Source organism: Centrocercus urophasianus, unplaced genomic scaffold (assembly GCF_019232065.1).
Source record: "Centrocercus urophasianus isolate 14NV4802_14NV808 unplaced genomic scaffold, USGS_Curo_1.0 seq_33, whole genome shotgun sequence".
Lineage (NCBI taxonomy): Eukaryota > Metazoa > Chordata > Aves > Galliformes > Phasianidae > Centrocercus > Centrocercus urophasianus.
In genome coordinates, this window is record NW_024884900.1 from 6,625,934 (window position 1) to 6,642,943 (window position 17,010).

Genomic DNA, 17,010 nt, shown 5'->3' on the forward strand with positions numbered 1-17,010 from the left:
AGGTAAAAATGGGGGGAAGGTGGGAAGAAAGGGGAGAAAGGGGAGAGGGAAAAAAGGGCCAGAAAAAGGGCAGAAAGAGGGCAAAAAGAGACACAGAGCAGAAAAATGAAAAAGAAAAGAAAAAAAAAAAAGGCCCCAAAGGGGAAAGGAAAAATAGGCCAAAAAAGGGGTACAAAAAAGTGTAAAAGTGGGGAAAAAAAGGCCATGAAAGAGCCAATTAAAAGGGACAAAATGGGCCAAAAAAAGGAGGGGAAAGAAGTGAAAAAAGATGCAAAAAAGGGGCAAAAAGGGGCAGAAAAAGAAAGGAAAAAAAGAAGGGGAGAAAAGGAGAAAAATAAAAGGAGGGAAAAGGAAACTAAGAGGAAGAGAAAGCAAACAGGACCATTGAGGCGGAGCACAGTTGGTGCTGTGTGGGTCAGTGGGGCAGGGGCAGCACTGCAGGACAGCCATAAAGCAGCAGCTGCGTGCTTCCTTCAGCCCCAGGAGCTCATTCTGACCCTTCCAAGACCGCCCAGCTCAGTGATCCCAAAAAGCCATTGAGGATTTATTGTGGCTCGCTGCTTAACAATATCCGTGTTTATGGCGGTGGTGGGGTCTGTGTTTTGCAGGCAGACTGCAAAAATGTGGAAATGTGGGGTGGTGTACAGCTGTTTGTGCACATATAGAGCTCCAGATGGAAGGGACCTCACAGGTCATCCCACTCCAACCCACGGGCTGAGTGCCCCCACCAGCTCACGCTGCCTTAGGGCCCCATTTGTGGCCTTGGGCACCTCCAAGGATGGGGCACCCGCACTTCTCTTGCTTGGGGTTTGGTTGCATGGCAGTGAGTGGGAGGCACTGCAGATGGCAGCAGGAGAGGAGCCGCCAGCTCCATGTGTCATCACTGCCGCTCAGCCCCGAGCCTGGCAAATATAGCCAACAATGTCATTGTTGCTAGGATTTTTGGACTCCGGGTGGTGATGCCCAGGGAAGGCTGGCCACGAGGAACGGTGTTGTCTGCATGGAAAGGAAGGAAAGTGCGTGGGGCTGTGGGCAGTGCCTGGAGCTCAGCCCTGGAGTTGTGCTGCTCAGCCCCAGCCCCGAGATCCGAACCCATAGAACTGCCCCAACATCAGACAGCAGTGTCCAGAACCCAGAACATGTTGCACACTGGAGATCCCCCATTCAACCCAGACTCACCCCCAGCACCAAACCGACCACAGTGTGGTGCTGGGAGGAGCCCTATTAACACCCACACCTCTCACCAATGTTCTGCCCCACATAGCCGCCATCTGCTCCCATATAACCCAAGCTCAGCACACAGACCTGGTGGGGGCACTGGTTTTTGGCAGCTGCAAGCAGGCACTGCTGCAGCAGCACACATCAGTCATTCCCATCCCCCTCTGCAAAAAGGGGGCTTCAAAGAGGTGATGTCCCCTATCCACACAGGGATGAGGAGGCAATTAGTCCCCATCTCATTAAGGGCTGACGCCTAGGGCAGCAGCGGGGCAGTCCTGGAGCCCATCCATCAGACATCCACCCCATCCCCACCGCTTTGCGCTCTTGTAAGCACACAGCCCTGACCTATTTCCAGCGCCGTTTAAACAAATCCCTGATAAATGAATGTGAGAAACCATTTCCTCTCTATTTCCTTCCATTAGAAACGAAACACTGCCATTAATCACCAATAAAGAAATAAAACTCCTCCACCGTCTGCGAGTCAGCATGAGTTCTGCTGCAGCCATAAGGCCCATTGGCTCCCCTACGTTGGCAGTCCCCTCCCAGAGCTCATTGCCTGCACAGGGTCAGGGTCACACCGCAGGGTCAGGGTCACACTGTGGGGTGAGCACAGAGCTCAAAAGCAGCGGTGCTTCCCCTCTGCAAGCTGAACGAGGAGCCAAGCGGCACCTTGCACGGTGTGTTTTTCACAGAGTGCATTTTGCACGCCGTGCGTTTTGCAGCGGGGCGCAGCGCGGTGCCAGCAGGATGCAGAGCCCCGATAAGGCACTGGGTCAGAAAAGCAGCCCAAATCCGTGAGTTTCATAAGGTGGTGGACAATAGTGCAGGGAGCTGCCAACTTTCCCCTCGCGCAAGAGCGACGAGTGCTCGGAAACGGCACTGAAAGCAGAGAAATCCTGTGGGAGGAGTGCGCCGGGCACCGAGCCTTTCTGTGTTCCTTTTGTGGCCGCTGGGACTGCCCCGCTCACAGGAAACTGATGCCCCCAGACTGAGGTGCAGAGGAGAACACAAAGCTTTCTGCGTAAATATTTAGGCGGTGCTGTAAACTCCACGCTGCATCAGCACGCCTGCGTGCAGCCCGGGTGCCTTTTGCATTTCAAAGATGGGATTTTCAATGCAAATGCTGTCCAGCCCAGGTGCCAGCGCTGCACTGTGACTGCAGCCCCAGAGAACCGATGGGGTGCATGGGGTGATGCAAAATCCTCCATGGGGTTTGCTGGGCAGAGCCATTTCTTGGCCCTTGTGGAGATTGCACCAATAGGAATGGCTGGAGCATGGGGTGATGCAGAATCCTTCATGAGAGTTGCTGGGCAGAGCCATTTCTTGTCCCTGATGGAGGTCACTGTGCTGATGGAGAGATGCAAATCTGGGGGCAAAATGAGTTCAAAAAGCCGCCTGTTTGGGAGCAGAACTGTGCAGCAGGGTTGCACCTCAATAGGGTTGTTAGAGCTCAGGGTCATATCCTGCTCTTCCCCACACAAACAGCATCCCCAGCAACAGCAATTAACATCTGCATGGGTCAGCAGGCTTGCAAAGTGCTTAACTGGGAGTATGACAAGGTTGGGAGCAGCAGGGCTGTATGTGGGGACAGGATTCGGCTGCTCTGCTTCAGCACAGGATTTGTATACGGAAAAAAGATGGCAGAAGGAGGCCATCAGCCCCGCTCCATCTGGATGGATCGTCACCAAGCAGTCAGATCGCTGTGCTACAGAACAGCTGCTGGGCAGGAGGCGGTGGAGCAGCGCTGTCAGAGCGGATGGGAGGAAGGAAGCACTCAGGAGAGGTGATGTCAAAGGAACATCCCTGCCAGCACAAAGGGCTGAACCCAAAGGGTGAGCAGAGAGCTCAGCCCAGCCATGCTGAGTCCAATCCAACACAACCCAACCCAACTCACCATGACCCAACCCAGCATAACACCACAGAACCCAGCAGAACTCATCACAACTCAACCCAACATAACCCAACCCAACCCAACTCAACAAAAACGCAACACAGCTCAACATAACCCAACCCAACACAACTTAACCCAACACAACCCAATCCAACAGAACTCCAGTGCATCACAGCAAACTGTCATCACAGCAGGAAAGGACTGAGGAGGGGAAGGTGTTGGGTTTTAGGATGGGTTGTGTTGGGAGCCCTAGATAAGTGGCATCTCAAATTTGATGTTGGGGGATCTGTGCCTCCCTTGCTGCATCCCACTCTGGGACTACCAAAATGGCAATCTGCATCCCAAACCTAGACCTCAAGCTGGCACTTGGATTCTGCCACAGGACTCCATTTTTCTGTTATTCACCCAGCTAATTATCAGCCTTTTCTGAGCCTTAAATTGCACAAATCACCAAAATTCTCAAACTACCCAAATCTTCTCCCAAAACGAGGAAATCACTGCAGTCCCCACATGGGGCAGGACAGCACATCACCTGCATGGGGCCACGCACACCCGCTCCCAAGCAAGAAAAGTTTTCCTATAGAAACAACACTCGCACACGGTGCAGCCCCTACCTGTAGTGCTATAGATGGGTTGTATTTCATTAATGACAGCAATGCCACACAGCCCTGAGCAGCATCTGCTCCAGGAGGCTTTGAGCACGCGGGGAGGAAGCGATGCAGATGGCTCCAATCCTACACAAGCCTTCGTTAACCCTTTGAGAGTTGTTGCTCCTGCGAGACGCAGCTCAGCAAAGGGGGATTGGAGGCAGTGCTGGGATTTCTCATTCGGAAAAGGATCCGAAATGTCAGCTTTCCCAGGGAAAATTCACAGAAATTGAGGAAGAAATAAAAAAATGAAGGCGCTCTGCGTACGCCAGAACATCGTATTTCTGCAAAATCACTTTGTTTTCTTTGTGGTTTTTCAAAGTGTGGTAACGGAGCTGCAAATAAAACAAACGCTTTCAAAACAAGGGTAACTTTACAAGGAAAAAATGTAAATATTTGTCCTGACAGAGCGACACGGGCTGCTCCAACATTGTCAAGACCTTTTCTCGCCCCTGTTATCCCCCCCAAGAGTGTTTTGCTTCAGGTTTTATGAGAAATCAACAGTTTTAGAAAGCTTTTGGATTTTCCAGTGGAAAAGAGCTCGAGGGACGCTTTTTCAACAAGTTCCGCCAATTTGCTCTTGGCTCCCCAGCCCCGGGGCTGCCGTGAATTTTCCATTGCTGGAAATCTGAACTATCAAAACTGGATGTTTTTTTTCTTTTTCTTTTTTTTTTTTTACAAGATAAATTGGGCTGCAGGGTGAATCGGCAGCTGCGGCCGCGCGGTGCTCCGTCACTGCTCTCCCTTCAGCCTCATGGAAGCACTGAAAGGAGTCAGAGCAATTTCTTGCAAAAAGACTGGAGGTTTTTTTCACCTCCATCCCCTGCAGCCGCTGCCCAGATGTGTGCCTGTGCTCCACGTGTGCAGCTCCTGAGCTCGTCCCTGCAGGCACTGGGGACGCGGTGTGTTTCGATCCCAGCAGCTGGGATCTCAGGCAATGTTCAGCCCCGATGTTTGGGGTGGACGAGGTGTGAGAGCTCAGTAGCACGGCGCAAGGAGAACCCCAGGGTCAGGCTGGAGGGCTCTGAGTGCTGATGGAGCTGTGGGTGCCCCTGTGCACTGCAGGCAATGGGAGCAGATGGCCTCTGGGGGGTTCCAACCCCAACCATTCTAGGATTCTATGATGAAAAGTCTTTATTTCTGCAGATGGCAACACACACACACCATGCACATAATACATCACCTTAATAAAAAAAAAAACAAACTCAATTTCAAGCCCATTAAATATTTAGAAGCAGCAAAGCAGCAGGACAACAAATAGCAGTAATATTTGGGACGAAGAAGGAAGAGGTTTGGTGTAATTATTTCCCTCCCAGCTCCCACCTTTTGGCAGATGTAGGGCCAAATCCTTCCACCCCATTCCCACCTCTGGGACCACAGTGCCTTCGTTTGGGTTCATTTGCTCCATAGAACACATGGGAGTGAGGTCTGCACATGGAGGGGATGTTTTCACTGGCCACGTAGAGGTGCAGTGCTTGAAGTCATATGGTTTGTGGGGTTTTGGGGTGCTCCTAAGGAGGGATGCAACCACCTGAGAAGGCTCCCAGTGATGGGTCAGCACGGGATCAGGGTGTTTGATGAGCAGTGCCAGGCAGCAGTGCCAAACCCAGAATCCAGAATGGATCCTGCTGCCCGGGTGGGCGTTATATCCACAGTGTGGGGGGTTTTCTGCAGGAGAAGGAAAATATTCCATGAGGAAAACCCAGTGTGCATCTGTGCAATTCCTGCTCCATCCCCATCCCGGTTCCAAGGATACTGTGTCACCTGGGAACATCACAACAACCACGCTATCCCCGTGCCACCATGAGCACAGCGATTTTAAGGGTACAAAATAGAAATCCAGAGCTGTGCGGAGAGCAGCTCACAAAGCGTGCCTGCACAGAACAGGTCCTGGGGGAACAGGCAGCTTCCTGATGTAGGAGTGGGCAAAGAGAGCCCCGCACAGGGCCGGGGCAACGCTCCTCTCCTTATTTTTGTTTAGGTGGCAGAGAAATCTGAGGGCAATAGAAGGGAGCTGGAAAAACAAACAGGTGTGTCCAGCAGCAGAGGGGCCGTAGCTATAGCAATGGGACGGCCCTGTTGACAAAAGGCTGCGCAAAGCCCTTCCGTGTGCAGCGAGGCTGGTTTACAAGCGGGTTGGGGAGCCAAAAAAGCAGCGCTGGGTGCACACCTGTCCTGGGGCACCTGCAGGGATGGGGCTCGCACAGCTCCGCTCTGCACGGCCTCACAGCCCTCTGAGTAAAGCATTTCCTCCTAACATCCAATCTGCATCTCCACTCTTTTAGCTTACAGCCATCCCCCCTCGTCCTATCGCTGTCAGGCCATGGAAAAGCCGATCCCCCTCCTGCTGCCATCGAGAGCTGGAAGCTGTGGGGGTGGCAGCCGGGCTGTGCTGCTCATCGCCTGACTGGGAACAGGCGCTTCCCGGTCCCATAGAACAGGCTGTTCCCAGCACGGCTGCCTGGCGAGGGCTCGGGGTGTTTGCAGGAACAAGCTGGAAAGCAACTGTCTGTTTCATTTCTTTGCAGAAGAAATCCTCTTGCAGCAGCAGCCAGCAATAGCTCTTAGGGATCCTGCGCCCTATGGGGACCGTCGGTGGTGGTGGCACTGCTGGGGAGTGGCGGTGGTTGTGTCACCATGCTGAGCCCTTCTGGACACACTCCTCCATGCACGGCCCTTCTTGCCTCCATGCAAATTTAATTCAAGGAAAGCTATAAACCATCAGCAGCCTTATCAGTGCAAAATTCACATAGGAGTGGAATCACCCTTTGACTTGGTGGTGTGAATGAACTCACAGCTGCACTCCGCTCCCCGGGTGGAGATTCGTGTCACTCTTGGAACGGAGGAGCCTGGAACACACCCTGCAAAATGCCATCAAGAAGTAGAGGTGTCCCCAGGCCCCATGCTTGGCACGGCGTGGGGTGTTGTGAGCACAAAACAGGGGTTTTTCAAAGCAAGGCGAGAAGGGTGTGCTATAAAATCCCAAACTGGCCAATGAAACGCCAAGAGCTCTTTTCCTCTTTTAATTATTAACTCTCATACAACGAAGGAATGGAAACATTTGTGTAAGTACAGAGAATTGCTGGGAAGGAACAAAGCCCAATCAGAGCAATGCGATGCCAAGGTCTGAGCAGAACCACTGACATTTCTGATTAATGGATGGCCGTGGGTGGGTGATGTGAGGAAGAGCTGCAGATCATCCCGAGCTGAAGGGCTCCTGACTCAGTGCTGCTCCTGACTCAGGAACTCAGCTCTATTTTGGTGCTTTTGCAAATGGGCACAAGAGAAAGCCATGCTGCTTTGAGAAGTTCCTATCAGCTGCTGTGCTTGGGTTGCAGGGCAATAAAACCCATCCCAAGCCTGCTTCTGAACGTGTGTTAAGTCACACCTTAATTCCTCCTGTAGTTCAATCAGAGATAAGCACTGCAGCCCCAGGAGTTGGCCATAGGCACACGGGAGGTCTCTCCTCCTGCCAGCAATGCTGCCATCACACTTCTTCTTGGAGAAGACAAATATTGGCAGTCACTTTGATTTCCTATTTCTTTAGCTTTTCTAGAACTGATTCCCCCCTCCCCCCCCCCCCACCTTCACGCAATGCAAACTTAAATATTGTGTATTTGCACTGCAAACATTAAAAAACCAGCAAGATTTACAGAAGGTCAGACAGGGAAGCAGGACTGAGCTGAGGAGCAGCTTTCTGTTACTTGTGCTTTCCTAGGTAGAAAGAGCTCAGTGCATGAGCTCTGAGCAATGGGGGCAGGTGGGCACCTTTGCTGACAGCCCTGTCGGTACAGGGCACATCTCAGCCCCACGTGGGGCAGCACCCGGGGCCCCAGATTTGATTTCAGTAAACATCTCAGGCACCGAAACCAAGGGGCAGCCAGGGTAAAACTTTGTTTTTAGGATTAGGCTGCTGGAATGTAAACAGCAAGGCTGGAATTTAAAAGAAGACTCCAGTCCTACGTGTCCTGCATAGTTTGGTGCAAGAGCAGATGCACGAGGACAAGCAGGTTTACTTACAGGCACAGAGAATGAAGATTCATGGGGGAAACCTTGGGTGTCTCAGTGCACATTGAGGCAATTAACACTCAGCGAGGAAAAGAAAAGCAAACAAAGAACAGACACTGCGTTACACGGCTTTGTTTTTATAGAATTTTTACAATATATTTCTCTGCATTTGCATATTTTACCCACATCTGTAGCTTTCTTTGTACATGTTGAACTGAACTGGAATAAATTGAAAGGTTTGATACATTTCAAACAACTGATAAAAATCACAAAGTAGTAAACCCGTACTAAAAGAAATTATAAAACTCTCTTTTTTAAGTGTTTAATGAAAGCAAGTCAAAGGTATCGTTACGAACAACGTGGTTTCTCTTAAACGTATCAGAGGTGATTCAGGCAGGACAACTACTTTTATTATTATTTTTTAATATTAGGCACATTTTTTTTCAGCATTCCTGTTTTCCAGCCAGTTTTCTACTATTCAGTAGTATCACCATCTCCATCCATTCGGAACTGCTGGGGGATTTTCAAAATACGACTGATCACGAATATTCGTTGTCGGTAATCTCATCCTCTTTAAAACTATCAGGAAAAAAGAAATATCAAGTGTTTTTGTCTCGTAAAAATCTGTAATGAATGATTAAGTTGTAAGGCAGCAACAGATTCAGTGTCAACTCAGGTCACAGTCCTTCAGTTCCATCTAGTGGGTAGAAATAATAGTGGACAATGTTTCCAGGCAGTCCCTCAGGGCAAGGAGGTGACTCTCAAGGCCAGTTACTGCTGGTAGAGTAAGGAAGAGGCGCGCCGAGTGAGGATCACTGGCCACTCCTGGTCTTCCTCGCAGCCTCATGTCTCCAGACAGAAAGCAAAAAGGCAGTCCAACAGAAATAACGCGACTATGACAGAGCCATCGCAGGTTCTACGAATGGTTTATTTACAGTCTTCATCCCTGATGTGAAAAAAGAAAAAGCCTTCTCGGACTAAAACATAGGAAGATCTCAGCAGCATGCTACATGCCCTAGCAAATCAGCCCGTTGCAGATCCCTGGCTGCTTGGCCACGGATTCACACTGAGGCAGTGAATAGGAAGTCCTACTGCTCGAGAAGAGCAATTTCACAAAGCTCACCTGTCCCTGAAGCACACCGAGCATCTCGTGGTGCAGCAACTCAGAATCTGCTCACGCTTTTAGAACGTGTGAAGTAGCCGGTTTCTCACCCTTGCAGTGAGATTGCAAACTCCAGTGCATTGCTTGGATGTGGGAACAAAACGATCCACGCGCTCAAGATACGCCACAACTTTGGTAATTCTCTTCCCATCGTGAGCTCCTTCTGGAAGGAAGAGCTTTAGCTTTCAGTTACAGTACGTTCGAGGAGGGGTCTCACAGCAGTATTTCTCTGCATCCTTTCCACCTTTGATAAGTGGTATGTTTGTCCTGACTTCTGGCATTCACACAGGCTAACAGGGCCTCTCCATTCTTGAAGGAAATGGCTTCAGCACCGCACTGCTTGCTCTTCAGCTTTGAGTCTTTCAGGCAGAATACTGACAGCCTGATTCACCTTCATCTCCTACAGCAGCATTCACTTCCAGTCCCCTGGCTGAACAGAAAGAAGCCAATACATCTTTAACCACAACACTAGAGGTCATCCAAGGAAAGGGGGGAGCACACTGAGCATTTCCCTCCCAGAGGGAGATGGGACCACCCTTAAAGTACGTCCAGCCCCAGCTGGTAAACCCATCCATTTAGAGGCTGTTCACAAAAGTATTGCTCGTGTGCTCAGTGCACACTGAGACACCAAGCATGTTCCCTTCTGACAGAGCCTTGCCATCACTCAACTTACAGACAGTTACTCCACTACTGAAGATTTTGGTTGCCTCTTTAGGAGTTTAATGTTGAAGCGAGGAAGGGAACAGAATAATGATTGTTAGGAGTTTCTCTGAATTCATTCTTGACAAGACAAAATACAAAATACATCCCCAGATCCTTCCACGTTCTTTGTACTCTTTGGGAAGGGAAAAACCAGTGTAGCTGAGCAGGAAAAAAGCCAATTTATTTCAGTGTAGAAGGTCTGCAATTCATTCCATGTCCGTTAATACAGTTATTGCTGTGTAAGGTAAGATGAGATTGATCATTAACTCCCACCCGGAGAGCTGGGAGCTCAAGTTCCCAACACTGCTGAGGAGGCCCTTTGTATGCCACCAGTACTTGTAAAACAGAAATCTCTCCTGAATAACTTCTTGTAATGATATGACCTTTGAGAAATATGCAAGTTTCTCAGTTCCTCATTTCAGCACTGCTCAGTGAAGGAGGCCAGCCTTTGCAATCTGTACTATTTGGAATAAACCATGAGAGATAAATAAAGGTAAGAACAGATGATCCAGTTGATCGAGTCAAAGAACAGGAGAAACATTGATCTCTTGCACAAGGATGCTCTGGAATCCTTTAACTGCTATGCAATCACCCAGAATTTGTTCTGCAACCTGTAGATTACCATTAATCAAAAGTTTTTTCCCCATGTAGTAGCCTTCAAAGCAGAAGCAAGCACGGCATGATTCAAGTGTGGACCATTTCCACATCAGCCCACCAGATTCTGGTTTGCCTATTTCACTCCATTGGTAAATAGATGCTGCTGATGGCATCCTTCAATTGAGCAACATTTTCAAAGTTTTCAGGTTCCACCAATCAATTTTCCTTGGGAGCAGATGATACCAATGCGGGGGGGCCTTCCATTCTCATACTTCAGTTACCTTCTTTCGTTTACTTCCTCTGAATAAAACCAAAAGTTGTTTTGTTTACTCTAACATGCTACAATATGTGCATACATAACTGTAGGCGACGCGTGAGTTACTTCAAGATGTGCTTTTTCATCAAAGTGCGCTTTTACTTTTACAAATTCTACATCAAGGTGGAAGGAAGGAAGGCTGCAGAGTGCTCATACACTGAAGCTGAAGGAACTTTTCCTGAACGGAGTTAAGATGTTTGTTCCGAGGTTCCTATGGACAAACTACTCTATCCCATGCACTCCGGCCTGAGCCAGTATTAAACATTCCAGAAACTTGTTGATTTGTTTGGATAGTTAATGGCAAGGCTGATAGCAGCAATGTTTCTCAGGGCCTGGAAGGGAGAAGAAAAAAAAACACACCAGAGTCACATCAAATATTCTACCCTGATCAAAAATGTAAAGAAATCCTGGCATGAATTTCCACAGAAATCATTAAAACACCACCCTGCTTCTATCTGCTTTTGTGCAATCAGAAACCATTTGCTACTTCTGTCTGCCAGACAACATTGCAAAAAGGTGTCTCTGGAGCTGTGCAGCCTTTTTATTACCTGTGCTGTGCAGCGATGAAGATGATCTTCAGAATTTAAGGCAAGCAAATACTCCTGTAGAGATCCAAGCTCCTACAACACAAAGCATTTAATGAGCACCAACACTTCTACCAAAGACATCATCCTAATTAATATTAAAATGCTGATCATTGTAACAGTCCTGATCAAAGGCATCTGAACTACACACAAGACTCCTGGACCAGAACAGTTTGTGATCGCAGAAACCGGTTCATTATGGACAGTACAAGCAAAATCAACCCAAAGAGAATCACATTCACATCCCTTCAAATTAATCATTAGATCTGCATTCCTCTCATAATGAAGAGCAGATCGTGCCTTGATTGCCCAAGGAAAAGTCATGACTGTTACCAAAGACTCACGATGAATAAGGCAACTATATTATTCCCCTCTATTAGAATTTGCTCCCAGACTCCACAAGAAAAAGCTGCCCTTATTTCTCAAGTATACAAAAGCTCTCAAGTACTTTGCCAAGATAAAGGAAAACCACATTTAGTTTGACACTGAACTGCAGCCCTGGGGAGAGGAGGGATATAAATAAAGGAACTGCTTACAGTAACTCTGTTTTCTGTAACAAAAAAGAGTTCTGCAAGTGCACGATGAAGAGGAAGGAGAATACCAGGCTTGGTCACATCATGACATATGTTGTTTTCCATATGGGTGAAAAGCTGCCAAAGTGGCTTCAGCAACGTGAGGTCACAGTCCCTGGAAAAAGGTCATTGAAATGAAGCAGTGAGTAACCATGATCTGATGCCTTCTGAGGAAAAACAACACGCCCACACCACCTCAGTTTAGAAGAACAAAACCATACATTTTGAACGTTAGATGTATAAAGGAAGGAAGAAGTGGAAGCATTCAAAAGATCTAAATTCAGTCAGGTGTTTCAGTGCAGCAAGCTTCATTCTGAATCAGTGAAGTGAAGAAAATCTCATATCCATGAATGTATCTAAATGACTTTTCTAAAACTCAGCAGCCTCCTCAAATGAAAGCTTTAAAATAACCACATACATCCTTTTGCTTAATGCTCCAGCTCCACTGCTTGAAATTGCACTACACCAAGCTCCATCACAGGGCAGCTGACACCCCTGTTTTGGGCAGGCAGTGTTCATTACAAATAGCTCCAATCCTGCCTCCTTCCTACTCCTGAGAAAAAGCAAGTCAATTCAAACATCATTTATTCCGCAGGCAGGATGATAAATATCATTCAGTAGTGGGAGAGGGAATTTAGCATCAGATTAACACAAGAAAAATGTTGTGAGCACAACACAGACTTATTCTTTTAGTGATTAAATCGGGTGTCCACAGGACAAAGCACATGTTCTCTGATGGAAAAACAATACAAATAACACCAAAAAACTAAAGCAGCTTGAAATTACCTTACATTGGTGATATTACATATTGGTACCAAAATCAGTTTTTCAGACTTGAATGGAGGTTGGTGTGTTAAAAATTTAAAAAGAGTAATTCTATGCAATTGATACAATACAATTTTTGACCTGTGTTCTTTAATCCACGTATGCAAGCAGAATGGTGTCTTTTCATTGGTTTGCTCTAAACCAAAAGGGCACAACTGAGATAAGCATCAGCACCGATACAGAGCTGTTGAGTTAATGCAGCCACACACATTTTCAAGACTACAAAGTCTCAACGTCCCTCCTTCCCCATTTCCAGCAGGAATACCCACACCAGGCACACCCATCCTTCCTGAAACTTGCTGTCAGGCTGTGCAGTGGTACAAATCAAACACGGTGTGAAGTGCAGAATCACATGCTCACCTTTGGGCACCACACTGCACGATCTTCAAGAGCAAGTGGACGGCCTTCAGGCGCTGGTGGCCGGTCTGACGGCACGCCACCCCCACCTGCCATTCCCAGATCCTGGCCAGCGGGAGGTGAGGAATTACCCTTTCTTCAGATAGCATCTGCTTTAGGATTTCAAACCCTGATAAAAAGAATGAACAGTTTTTACTTTGTAGGGATACCCGTAGCTCTCTCCATATACAAAGCGCTGTTCTAGCAAGCAAGAATAAAAACACAGAACAAACCCAAGTTTTGCCCAAGAAAGGATAACCAAAACCAGGCCCTCAGCATCGTGTGATACACAGTAGGGTTTGCTGCTTACAAGTCAGCTTCATTTCCATTAAAAACATTTAAATTCTAAATTAAACTAACTTCCATGCTGTATCTACAAATTAGACCAAGAAACGGTCTCTTCTAATGGACAACTACTTGTTAAAAAGGCAATTAAAATGATATCTATTTCCAATTATGGCACTTGGGAGTGTTTCCTAAATCCTGTGTGTAATTACTGTCATACAACGAGACTTTGAATGCAAGTAATATTATTGTTTTCTCTAAATCTCTTTAAAGATTGGGTATTTGCAGCATGAAGCCACAGCAAATAAGAGACATCAGTCAAGTTTCAATCTGAATGAGACAAATCATGTATTTCCAAAACACTGAAGAATGCAGATTCCAAGTCAAAAAATAACCAAAAAACCAAACCCAGATAACAGCAAGTTTGACAAAACAACTGAAAGGTGTCCTTCCAGATGCATTCTAAACAATGCTTACCTGTCTGAAACCTCCCCAGATGACCTGCTGTCACTGTAAACTTGTAGCCCCACTCCGTGTTGCTCATGTCAGAAGTAAATCGGTAATACAGAGTATCTCCTGTGTGCAAGGAAAGGGAGGGCATCCACGTTACTGGTGTCTACGTCTGCTACCACTAACAGACTTCTATTCAGTTTTTCATGACAATAAATTCATCACTGATGTCATCATTCAAGGGAAGTGATGATCTGCTGCTGTTTTGTAATGATGAAGTACATAGAGCTGAAGCAGAGTGCTGCACACAAATGCCTGCAGGATAACATCTCTCACAGTGATGCCAATTCCACAGAACAAGAGGGACATGCAGTGCAACTCCACTTTTCCTCCTTGAGCTATGGATCAACTGTGATTTATGAAATAACCTCTACCTGGGCAGCCAAGTTCACTGTCCATTCATCAAAAGGCAGAACGTTGTGGAAGTGCAGTTGCATTGCTCTTCATGTCAGCAAACAAAACTGCAGACTTCTGCTTTAGGGAACCAAATGATTAACCTCCCAATGCTCAAAGAGCTACCAAAATGTTGGATCATTTTGTGAGCAAGCAGTGGAACATGCAGAAAGTTCTTCTCACTGCAGCACCCTGGCTGTGCACCCTGTGACTGGCTTCACAAAGATGAACGTTGGTACTTAGCTGTGCTGCTGAACAAACACCTCATCTGTTGTGCTCTGCAATGCCAGGGCTGCCCAGAGCTTACATTTGATTTCTATACATGAAAAATCACTCTGGGCCAAACACGATTGCGTGCAGAATTTTCCATGTTTCAACTGGATGAAAAATGTTGAAAATATTTGTGAGGGTAAAGAAAACCAAACACAAAGCTTTAAAAATCAGTAATAATAACTTAAACAAACAAAACAAAAAACCAAACCCATCTATTTTCCCATTTCCCACAGTAAATGGAGTCACTGCTCACTCTTACTCCTAAGCAGCAATGACAGCCTCCAGAAAGCCCTGTCCCCAGATGCAAAGAAGCCTCCTGGTGCCAGGGATCAGCTAGAGGCTGCTGAGGGAAATCAAGAGACCCGATCCAGAGAGCCTTGGATGGAGCTGAAGGTTCACAGGGTGAAACTCAAGTTTCACAGCCAAGGCTGCTCCAAAACAATGGGCCTCAAAGTTCAGTTTCCTGGCAAACCTCTGCAGCTATTTGGGAGGAAGAGGAGGAAGGAAAAAAGTTCATAAAAATCCGAAATGCTTCTATGCACATTGATTTCCAACCAGAACTTCGTAACTCAAACTGTGGAAGTTCCTACATCTATTTACTGACAGTACACGTGTCAAAAGCTCCAGAGCTCAGTGGGTTAACACAGTTTGACATAAGCAGCATGGGAGCCATGCAGCTTTCTCCACACAGCCCTTAGACTGCTGGCATTTTCTAAGCATGTTATCAAATATGTGCTTACAGAATATGGGCTGAGCTTGTCAGCAAAGCGAGGGATTTTTTCAGCTGTGCTCAGTGGCAACAACTGGAGACAAGGCATTGGCACGCTCTCTGTGTTTGCTCTGAGCACTAGTAGAGCACAGAGACCAGAGATAAGCCTATCTGCTTAAAAAAATGTGCTTCCTGTGGAAAGTCAGACAAGGCAGAAACAATGTGAGTATCGTGCAGAACAAGGACTGCTCTGGAATGGAATCAAGATGAAAATTTGTTTCCAGTAGCTAAGTGACTGGTCTGAGTGAGGAGGGGAAGAAAAGGTCAGAAGTAAAACAGTATGGAATGTGTCAAGTGGCAGAGCAACAGATAAGCCCATGTGTAAAAAAGCAAATGCAGGAGAAGCCTGTCAGAGCAAACAGACTGGGACAAGAAAACGAGTTTCTCCCCACACGTCAGTAACATCCACATTTAACTGTCATATTTCGGTAGTTTTCCTGTGGAGTATCAGACCTCTGCAATTCAGCTCTTGCACTTTAAGACAGCTCATATTCACCTGGAAGCTCAAAGTCGTTCCATTTCTGTGGAGAGCCACTGAAGCTGTGCCGGTCCTGCTGGAAATCGCTGCTGCTGGACATGAGCAACTCATCACAGCCTTCTTCAGTATTACACTGAGAGTCAAATTTGATTGAGAGGTAGATAGCACCGGGAATTTGAACTTTATCCTGAGAAATAAACATGTGATCTTTGCATCTTGTAACACTAGATTGTCAAGAAGCTATTTAACTCACACCTTACAAACAAAAGGGGTAGGAGCACTATTACAGTGCCTCCACGGGAGGGGAAAAATTCTTCGTTAGTTTCACCAGCAGTTAGTTTAACAACTGCAAAGCGTGGCCTATTGGTGTTAAGAAGTGTAAAATTAATTACTGGCAATGCTTTGCTTTTTTGAAGGTAGTATTTGTTGCTGATACCAGCCCCACTGCCAGATTCCAAAGGTTTCCATGCCTTTAAAAAGTCAGAAGTCAGAGCTGTTAGAAGTTAGAAATCCTAAGATTGCCCAGAGATACTAATCACTATATTTGCATGAGCAAAAAATAATTAAAAAAAAAAGAATTCCACTTCTAGCTTTCACCTAATGGCATAAGAAAGTAATAGGTCAACTGAAACAGACCTTCGGATGAAAGGTGGAAACATTTCTTCATGAAGGCCCTGAAATTATTGAAGTATATGTGCTGCTTCAAACACATGCATATTAAAACCATTTAAGTTACGGATTTTTCCACATCCAAGTGCTTTATTGAATACATTTCTCTACAGGGCAAGGCTGCAGTCAGCCTTCAAAATTATTCCAGAACAGGTTATTCCCCAAGTGCTCCAAGCACAGAAGCCATATGGTTATACACAGGAACACTGTGATATTTCTGCTCCAATCACCTTGGTATTTCTGTCTTCAAGTCACATCATCCCACCGTGCTGCAAAACAAGCACAACTTACCTCAAAATTGGTGTTGTTGTTGTAAGGATGCTTCGATTCACGCACCTGGACGGCCATTCCAGGCTCCTCCATGAACTGGCAAGCTGTCAGTGCCATTGTTCCCAGCATGCTCTCATTGCATCCAAGCAGTACTTTCTGCAGAATCTGAGAAGCAACACATCACATAAACACAATTTGCTATCAAAACAACATGGGTGCACTTGCATGCTGATGATGGACACATTTCTAGTCAAAGAGAAACTCAAGGAACCAGCAAGAAAGACAAATTCACCAGAGATGTCTCACAGCTCCTAGCCACATCTTTTCCACAAATGCTAGGAACAAAGGGTAGTTCATAGAGTAATTCTAAGTAAAAATGAAGCTGGAAACAGGGAAGGTTGTTAAAAACTTTGCTAATGTACTAAATAACTTCCCTATCTATGGT

At 46.7% G+C, this 17,010-nt stretch overlaps 1 protein-coding gene across 2 annotated transcripts in view; it reads right to left on the reverse strand.

Moving 5' to 3' along the window:
• Window positions 1-7,894: 7,894 nt before the first annotated feature.
• ZZEF1 (zinc finger ZZ-type and EF-hand domain containing 1) overlaps window positions 7,895-17,010 on the reverse strand; it is a 53,339-nt gene continuing 44,223 nt past the window's right edge. For both annotated transcript variants that reach the window (XM_042829956.1, XM_042829955.1), the window contains exons 49-55: window positions 16,587-16,730; window positions 15,645-15,813; window positions 13,681-13,779; window positions 12,883-13,048; window positions 11,662-11,812; window positions 11,090-11,161; window positions 7,895-10,873 (exon numbers count right to left, since the gene is read on the reverse strand). In XM_042829956.1, the coding sequence (XP_042685890.1) occupies window positions 10,799-10,873; window positions 11,090-11,161; window positions 11,662-11,812; window positions 12,883-13,048; window positions 13,681-13,779; window positions 15,645-15,813; window positions 16,587-16,730 (876 nt within the window). In that variant the 3' untranslated portion in view covers window positions 7,895-10,798. The remainder of the gene's footprint in view (window positions 10,874-11,089; window positions 11,162-11,661; window positions 11,813-12,882; window positions 13,049-13,680; window positions 13,780-15,644; window positions 15,814-16,586; window positions 16,731-17,010) is intronic.